At 38.2% G+C, this 8,771-nt stretch overlaps 1 protein-coding gene across 6 annotated transcripts in view; it reads left to right on the top strand.

Moving 5' to 3' along the window:
• The first annotated feature begins 1,104 nt into the window (after positions 1-1,104).
• Positions 1,105-8,771, top strand: part of LOC128606035 (broad substrate specificity ATP-binding cassette transporter ABCG2-like) — a 74,129-nt gene continuing 66,462 nt past the window's right edge. The window contains exons 1-7 of one of the 6 annotated variants that reach the window (XM_053621996.1): positions 1,110-1,238; positions 2,216-2,327; positions 2,656-2,773; positions 4,261-4,367; positions 5,607-5,849; positions 7,808-7,867; positions 8,331-8,445. In XM_053621996.1, the coding sequence (XP_053477971.1) occupies positions 5,638-5,849; positions 7,808-7,867; positions 8,331-8,445 (387 nt within the window). In that variant the 5' untranslated portion in view covers positions 1,110-1,238; positions 2,216-2,327; positions 2,656-2,773; positions 4,261-4,367; positions 5,607-5,637. Of the gene's footprint in view, positions 1,239-2,215; positions 2,328-2,655; positions 2,774-4,260; positions 4,368-5,606; positions 5,850-7,807; positions 7,868-8,330; positions 8,446-8,771 lie in introns of all 6 variants that reach the window. The other 5 variants (XM_053621997.1, XM_053621998.1, XM_053621993.1 and 2 more) reach the window with 5 other exon arrangements.

Below are 8,771 nucleotides of genomic sequence, written 5' to 3'. Positions count from 1 at the left end.
TGATAGGGAAGAGCTGGCTAGTGACTGCGAATTGGACAAGACCAATTAGGTAGAAAGGAGCGGGGGGGGGGGGGGCATCAGTATCAGAAAGTTCAAACTTCATAAGTGTTTCCTTTCTACAAATACTTAGCAGCCAGCACAGACGGTCTACCAGTGTTTTGGCAGCTGGTAGCTTTTCAGACCAAGCTTGTTTGTTATGTCTTCGTGTTTTTCCACCATTTTACTGTTCCTGCTTCCTCTCGGAGCCCTCGGTACTAAACATACATCCGCTCTATACATTTAATGCACAGTCTAACTGGTAGAGAGAGTGTTTAATGCGATGCCCGCTCTACTATTGATTTTGGGAAGCTTCGTCCAGTTCCGATCGATCTCAAACCCTTTCGATTTTAACTGATTGTTTTAGATCAGGGGGAAATGTGTGGAAATCAACTCATCATCCCTACAAGTGATGTATCACTCTGTCATCGTTATCATCACTCCATGTTCTGTTGAAATAAAATATGAACATTTGAAGAAAAGTGTGAGACAGTCACTGTGCCTTTTACTGTTCTGCTGTTGTATGGACGTGTTTCTTACTTATACTGCAAAAACTGTGTTTGTGCAGCTTTATTTACTTGTGAATAAAGTTTCAGCAGAAACAGGAATGTAACATTTATTGCTGACTTTAAGTGTTTTTAAAAATTTATTTCACATTTTAGTTCAATTCCGTTTTATTTGTATATGACCGTGGGTCATTCCGGTTTGGGTCCAGCAGGGTGCGCTGTTGCAGACTTTAATCTGTTAATATGACCACATTAAAGCAGGCTCCAAATCCTGCAGAAACTCATTTCTCTCTATAGTGAGCAGTTCAGTGTTTGTTTAAACTGAGGAATTAACCAGAGTCTCTGTTTTGTAAGAAACATTAATCATCTGTGTCTAATAAAGTGAAATATTCAGTGAAATTTTGCTTCACGTAGTGTTAATGAGCTCAAAACTCGACGTCAGAGGTTATTTAATCGGTTTCATAACTTCCTGTGTGGGAGGCGTGAAAATGAAGATGGCGTGGTTCCTTCCTCGTGAACTTTATTTACATTCCTTTAACCGGTTGTATGTGTACATAAAGCAAGAATGGACCACGCCAAGCACTCACACGCATAAGTCTTCAGACATTCCAACCCGTCCTTAAACTGTCAGCTGTTGTGATGATGATGATGATGATGCCAGGATAATGAAGAAGAGACTGCGATTACAGGTTCCAGGTGTGTACATCTTTTTCTTCTGTAACTTGATGTTTCTAGAGGTCTCTAGATGGAGATTAATTTTTGAGATTTATGAAGGGGGGGGGCGGAAAAACTGATATACACACTCAGGCTTGCTTTTATTACTGATCATTTGTAGACTGACTTTTTTTTTTAATTATATTTGTTACATAAGCATAACTTGTGAAGTCTGTATAATTAGTGTATATCTGTATATGGGTCAAAGACTGAAATATCTATTTTTAGTACAAAGATTAATTCTGTACATTTATTACTCTTTCTACTTTTATTCTTTTGGAGAAATAATGTTAGACTGGTAATGCAGATCATTATTCTGATATTATTTTGCTTTGGAGAACTTATTGTTTCTACTGTTAATATAGATTTTATCATATAAATTTCTATATTTAATATAGATTTTTTTTTCCTTTTATAGCATCTTAATCTTAGACCAGTGGTGGCTCAGCGATTAAGGCCCCCGACCTGTTCAAGCCCCAGAGCCTTAATCATTGAGCCACCACTGCTGGCCACTGTTGGGCCCTTGAGCAAAGCCCTTAACCCTATCTGCTCCAGAGGTGCATTATCATTGCTGACCCTGTGCTCATTGTGCTGTAATGTATAGGTGACAAATAAAGGCAGGGAAAAAGACGGCAGGGAAATGGGAGCGGCATGATATTTAGACACATTAATAGTTTTCTACAAAATTAACAGATTTAAAAAGTATTTGGAGTCATTTGATCTTTCTTGCTTTTTTATATACAGCATATAAAAAAAACTTATACCCTCTAAAATGGATTCAAATAATTTCTTTAAATTTAAATCATGTTAATAATATGAATAATTTTGTTTGAGTACTTTAACACTGTTTAGATAGATAGCCAGACGGATTGTGTAATTGGGGTATAACAATGTGGTCTGTAATGCTGAATAGTTCTACACAACTTGCTTGAGCTGTAACACATGAAATATCTGAACAGGCTAGGGGCAGATTTCTGAGAAAGCAGGTTGTGAAAAACCCTCGAGTGACTGCAAAAGACCTGCAGCGAGACTTGGTGGCAACAGCACTGAGGTTTCAGTGAGCACAGTAAGGTGTGGATTATACATAATACATTATTATTATTATTATTGTTATTATAAAACAAAAATAAAATAGCTCAATAACTAAATATTTTACTTACTTTTATACAAAATTTATGCCAAGGAATATTAAATAATGAAAAAAAAAAAAAGGTAATCGCAGTGGTACAAAGTGGGCTTGTGATGGTAACTTGCATATGTCAAAAGCAGAGTACATGCTGCTCACCTCCAAATAGAAGAGTGATGTCAATCTCTTCCAATCGTCATTAATACTGATGACAATCAACGTTGTTTAATGTGGAATGCGGTCTGTGGTTTGCATGATTTCCTCCCTCTGCAGGCTCTTCATATATAAGTGCTTCTGTTCAGAGTCGCCAGAGTTCATTAACACAGCCTGCAGGAGCCACCTGGGATTAGCTGAAGTGTTCACAGATCAAAGCAAGAAACACTGAAGGAAGGTGAGCACGATTTATTCTCTCCTCTTTTAATTCTTTTATATCCGTTGGGTCTGTGATTATATTTTTATTCGTTTTAGCATCACTCCACTGGCTATGAAATATTATTACTAGTTATTACAATCTCTTAATAACATGAAGCCTTCATACGTCTCTGAATGCCTGATCATCTACATTCCAAATCCTGTGCTAAGTATATCTAGTGTTAACCTTCTACATGTTCCACGTAGGAAACATTAAAAAGAGTGATGAAACAGCATTTTGTTTGTATATATATTTTGGGGCCAAGCTGCACCTGCAAGATAAGGGTTAACATACGTAATGGTGTTCTGGGACAGCTAACTCTAAACATATTGGTGTCTCGGTCATCCTGACCCTAAGAAAACCGTATAAATAGAAGAGCTTCAGCTCTGGTTTTTGAGATCGCATTTTGGGACGTCTCAAACTGTGGGGATCTCATGTGGTGGAACGGAACGAATAAACCTGGACCCTTGCTTCTTCTCACTCACGACTGGTGTCTTATTTTACTTGCTCCAATTGAATATGTGAGTATCTGTTTCTATGTTAAGTGTCTTCAGGTAATAGGCAAAATTTGAGCCAGCAGCACACTAAAGATGTGGAACGTTATCATTGAATATTTGTCAGAACATATTTATTAATTTCAGCTTTTAACTAGTTTTTATTTTAGTTTCCTTACTTTTACTGGCACATTACATTTACCTTTATGTTTATATTATTTGAATTATTGCACTTGTATTCTTTTTTTTTTTTTTTTTTACACATTTTTATAATAATTTTATCATTTATATAATTCGTATAACATATAATTTAGTTTAGTCTTTTTTCCGCGAAATTAATTAATTGATTGATTGAATGATTTCAGTGTTATATTTTATTACTAGTTCTTATAGTTATCAGCCTGTTTGACTGGTCATTTGAATTGAATGAGTTTAATGAAAACCTCGATAACTCAAAAACAAGTACAATGTTGCACCTATTGTGTTCGGAAATAAAAGCGCGCCATCGTTCAATCGTACAACAAATTACTGCAGCACACATTTGAATAATAACCTTTTTTCCGTTGATGATCTCTCTGTGTTTTGTTTGAATCGTCTTAATATGCACGGCATGGAGAATGTGCTCTGTAGCGACCTTTCTCCGAGATGAAAGAGTCTTCCCCCGTCATTTTTAGACATCCGAAGCACATTGATTAACACAGTGCATCTCGCAAATAACGCCACATAAACCAACTGTGTCTGATTGATTGTAGCGACTCCATCCTCAGTGTAGTGTAAGCTATGGGAAGCCAAACAACTCAAAAGCTGGTCCAAACTGAGCTACACAGAAATAAATACACGTTTATTTTGAGTTGTTTGGCTTCCCATAGTAAGCAGCACATAAAACAGTAAATAGTTTGGTTTCAGTGCATTTCTTTGTGTAATACATCCATCCATCCATCCATCTTCTATACCGCTTATCCTTCCTTTCAGGGTCACGGGAAAACCTGGAGCCTATCCCAGGGAGCATCAGGCACAAGGCGGGGTACACCCTGGACAGGGTGCCAGTCCATCACAGAGCACAATCATTGTGTAATACAGTTGAGTGCAAAATTTAGCATGTGCTGTGTTTGTGAAAAAAGGCAGGTGTACCTATATTTTACAGTTTAACTTGTAAAAAAAAGAAGAAGAAGAACTCAAAAACACAGTTAACAATTTTAGTTTACCAGAAGATTTTTCAAACTTTTGTTTACATCTGTAAATTTTCTAACAACATTGTGCAAAATGTTTACTTATAGCAATGCTTACACGTTGTATAACTGATTTTAGACTTACTGGAAGCATTGCATGAGTAATGTCCTTATATCACCTTCAAGCAAACCGGTATAACAGCAACCTTTGAACATTGCATGAAGGGTATTTCTGGAATGTTACAGCATAAGGGTGCTTTCAAAAGTCAGGAGAATTTGAGTTGCTTATGCAAACTGAATGCAGCACGCAATAGGTCAAGAGAGATCATCTTGTACTGGTGGATGGTGTTATTTTTAATGATATTGCATCTTTGAAATATTGGCAATGAAATATTTTCAATTCGATTTGGCGTAGAAATTTCCACTTCCCATTGGATTACATGTAAAAGATGCATTAGTGTTTGGAAAATTGTGAATAAACTGTGGAAGCAGCTTAACTAATGTTCTGATGATGTTTGTTGTTAGCTGCGAAAGAAATGTGACGTGACGACAGTTCAAAACCAAAGGCCGAATTAACAGAAAAATAGGAAGTCAGGAAAAATAGTAATTGAGGCGATCTGAATGATCAGAGGATACAAGAAATGTTGGAAGGCATTATGAAGTTAATCAGGGGGTACAAACTTCTAACATCATTTATTTTTTCCCTCTTATTATGGATCTTAAAATCCCACCTCCCGTGTGTGTGGAGGTTGTATGTTCTCCCAGTGTTTCATGGGTTTCCTCCCCCAGTCCAAAGACATGCGTTGTACTCTGGTTGGCATTTCCAAATCGTCCATAGTGTTCTTGATTGTGTGTGCGATTGTGCCCTGCGATAGGTTAGCACCCCATCCAGGGTGTCCCCCGCCTTGTTCTCCGACTCCCCTAGGATAGGCCCCATGCACCATTTGACCATTTTTTGTTACCTGTAATAATGCAGGAACCTCCATGAAACCTAACTCTAAATATCTTCTTAAAGTAAATTGCTTTAAAGTCTTTTTCAGTTTGTCCTAAGGGTGCGCAAACTTTTGCACTCTGAGGAACTCAGTCTATGATCTATTATCGTGCTTGATTATCATATCCATTAACCACTACTTTTTTTTTAAACTATAGATATATTTATGCAGAGTGAAAACCTCATGAGATGGAGGGTCAAGAGAATCATATCCGCATTCACATGATTGAGGACGTGGGCCACGTGAATGGGACGTCTAGACAAAGAGTCATCACCAAAGATCCGGTCGCACGGCAGCACGGAGCCACTGTGAGCTTCCACAACATCCAGTACAGTGTGACGATAAAGAGTAGCTCCTGTAAGAAGAAGAGCGTCACTAAGGACATCTTGGTGGACCTGAAGTGAGTCTAATCTCATGCTCATCTCATTTAGACTGAGTAGTAGTAATAATAATAATGCATGTAATAGAAAGGGTGACTGAGCATTCATTATACACACAATAATGTAAACACAAAGGTGTGCGGTCACTCCACACCTTAAACAAGCAGGTGAAAAGCCATTGCTGTTCTGCCCTGGTTAGGTAACGTGTTTACACCACAGTACAGAGGAAAACACATGACCTGTCACAGCTGATCTGATCTCTGTGTGATGCTGCACTCTGCCCACATCTGATTAGATCGACTCCAGTTGGCATACGATTGGCATTTCTTTAACTATTAAGATAACATCTTTCATCTGGAAGAATATACCACAGCAGTACAGCTCCAGTTTTATCCTCACAACTGTATACAGTTCAATCCTGAGCTCAGTTTAATGTCTGTGAGGAGTATCGATTGATTGTTCTTCCATGTCAGCATGGATTTACTCTGGGCTCTTCAATTTCCTCCCACCTTCCTACAGTCAGTAATTGTACACCTACAACATGATTTACATAGTAGGTTTACCTAATAAAGCTGGAATAAACACCACACTATATGGCCAAAAGTTTGTGGACACCTCACCATTACACCCATATGTGCTTGTTGAACATCCCAGTCCAGATTTAGTCTCCACTTTGCTGTTATAATAAGCTCCGCTCTTCTGGGAAGGCTTTCCACTAGATTGTGGAGAGTAGCTGTGGGGATCTGTGTTCATTCAGCTACAAGACCATTAGTGAGGTCAGGTACTGATGTTGGGATGTTGAGGAGGTCTGAGGTGCAGTTGGTATTCTAGTTCATGCCAAAGGTGTTGTGGGGTTGAAGGTCAGGGTTCTGTGCAGACCCCTTGAGTTCTTCTACTCCAACCTTGGCAAACTATGTCTTCATGGAGCTTGCTTTGTGCACAGGGGTGTTGTCATGCTGGAACAGGTTTGGGCATCTTAGAGATCCAGTAAAATGAAATTATAATGCTTCAGCATACAAAGACATTCTACACAATTGGGTGCTTCAAACTTTGTGGAAACAGTTTGGGGAAGACCCACATATGGGTGTGATGGTCACAAACCTTTAGCCATCATCCAGTCAACTCTTCCCTTCAGTCCCTCGTTCACGTTTTAATACCAAAGGTGACCAGGCTTTCTCAGTAGCTGCTCCCAGGCTCTGGAATAGTCTCCCTTTTCATATTAGATCTTCCCCCTCTATTGCTATGTTTAGACCCACTTCTATACAATATCTTTTAATTCAATCTTAGGGTGTAGAATTTTCATTTGTCCATTGGTATTTGATACTATTAAATGCTTGTTTATAAATCTGTTTTGTAATACTTGTACAGCACTTTGATTTCAACTTCTGTTGTTTTTAAATGTGCTTTATAAATAAATAAACTAACTAAATGCGCTTAGTGGTTAGCACGTTTGCCTCACACCTCCAGGGTCGGGGGTTCGATTCCCACCGTGGCCCTGTGTGTGCGGAGTTTGCATGTTCTCCCCGTGCTGCGGGGGTTTCCTCCGGGTACTCCGGTTTCCTTCCCGAGTCCAAAGACATGCATGGTAGGCTGATTGGCATGTCCAAAGTGTCCGTAATGTATGAATGGGTGTGTGAGTGTGTATGTGATTGTGCCCTGCGATGGATTGGCACCCTGTCCAGGGTGTGCCCCGCCTTGTGCCCGATGCTCCCTGGGATAGACTCCAGGTTTCACCATGACCCTGAAAAGGATAAAGCGGTATAGAAGATGGATGGATGGATGGAAACTAACTAAATCATATAGGGTATAAGGCAGTTTTCTCATACTGTATGTAGTCTGTCACACAAAGTGGCCTCAGGGACAAACTTGGCTCCATAAAACTAAAAATGCAACTTCACATATTCCTGATAAATATGTTCCTGGCACTTCAGCAAATTCCTCTAAAATGAGTGAATGACTGTGATCTGTTTCTCCACAGCGGAATTATGAAACCTGGTTTAAATGCCATTTTAGGCCCTACTGGAAGTGGCAAATCTTCGTGAGTACCAATATGACTCTCTCTTTCAAGTTCAGCTGAAATTACGTGCTTGGAATGGAAAAATTGTCCCTAGAAGTTTGATTTATTCCAACTAAGATCACAATCTTTAGCTATTTAGATGCAGTTGAGGGCAAACATTTGCATCCCCATGTTTTTATATTTAGAAAAGGTAATATGTAACTTGAATTCCAGTTATAAAGTTTGGTCATATAGGTTATCAGAAAATATTTATATTACGTTTAGAAAGGGATATATATATATATATATATATATATATATATATATATATATATATATATATATATATATATAATTTTTTTCCCTTAAATTTATACAAACCTTTGTACTGGACTGTATACTGTATAAAGCCCCTTCATCCTACTCCAGAGCTGATATTGTTCAAAAATGTGTTTTATTTGAAAGGTACTGTATGTGGTGATCATTTCTGCCATCTCATTTTCAGGTTTTTGGATGTGCTTGCAGCAAGGAAGGACCCCTCGGGTCTTTCTGGTGAAGTCCTGATCGATGGAGCTCCACAGCCATCCAATTTCAAATGTCTCTCGGGCTATGTTGTACAGGTACAACAACACACATGAGCTTCACTGGAAAAAAGAAAAGAGGGAATAGTTTAAAATGAGATGAATTTATCGAACATTTCTCATTGTGAGGTTACAATAAAACAAATCTAAGATAATTAAGCCAGTTTTTACTTGCCTAGAAAATTTCACGGTTGAAACGGTCTTAACGTATTTGGTAGTTTAGCTTCTTTCTAAAAAATAAATGAGTTGAAATTAGTAAAAATATCTAGAAATAGTCTAGATAAGTCAAGACAACTTTATTTATAAAGCACATTTAAAACAATACACGGGCTGCCAAAGTGCTATACAATAGAATTAATAACTCT

This window comes from Ictalurus furcatus, chromosome 3, assembly GCF_023375685.1.
Source record: "Ictalurus furcatus strain D&B chromosome 3, Billie_1.0, whole genome shotgun sequence".
In the NCBI taxonomy this organism is placed as follows: domain Eukaryota; kingdom Metazoa; phylum Chordata; class Actinopteri; order Siluriformes; family Ictaluridae; genus Ictalurus; species Ictalurus furcatus.
This window is presented reverse-complemented; position numbering and strand designations above follow the sequence as displayed.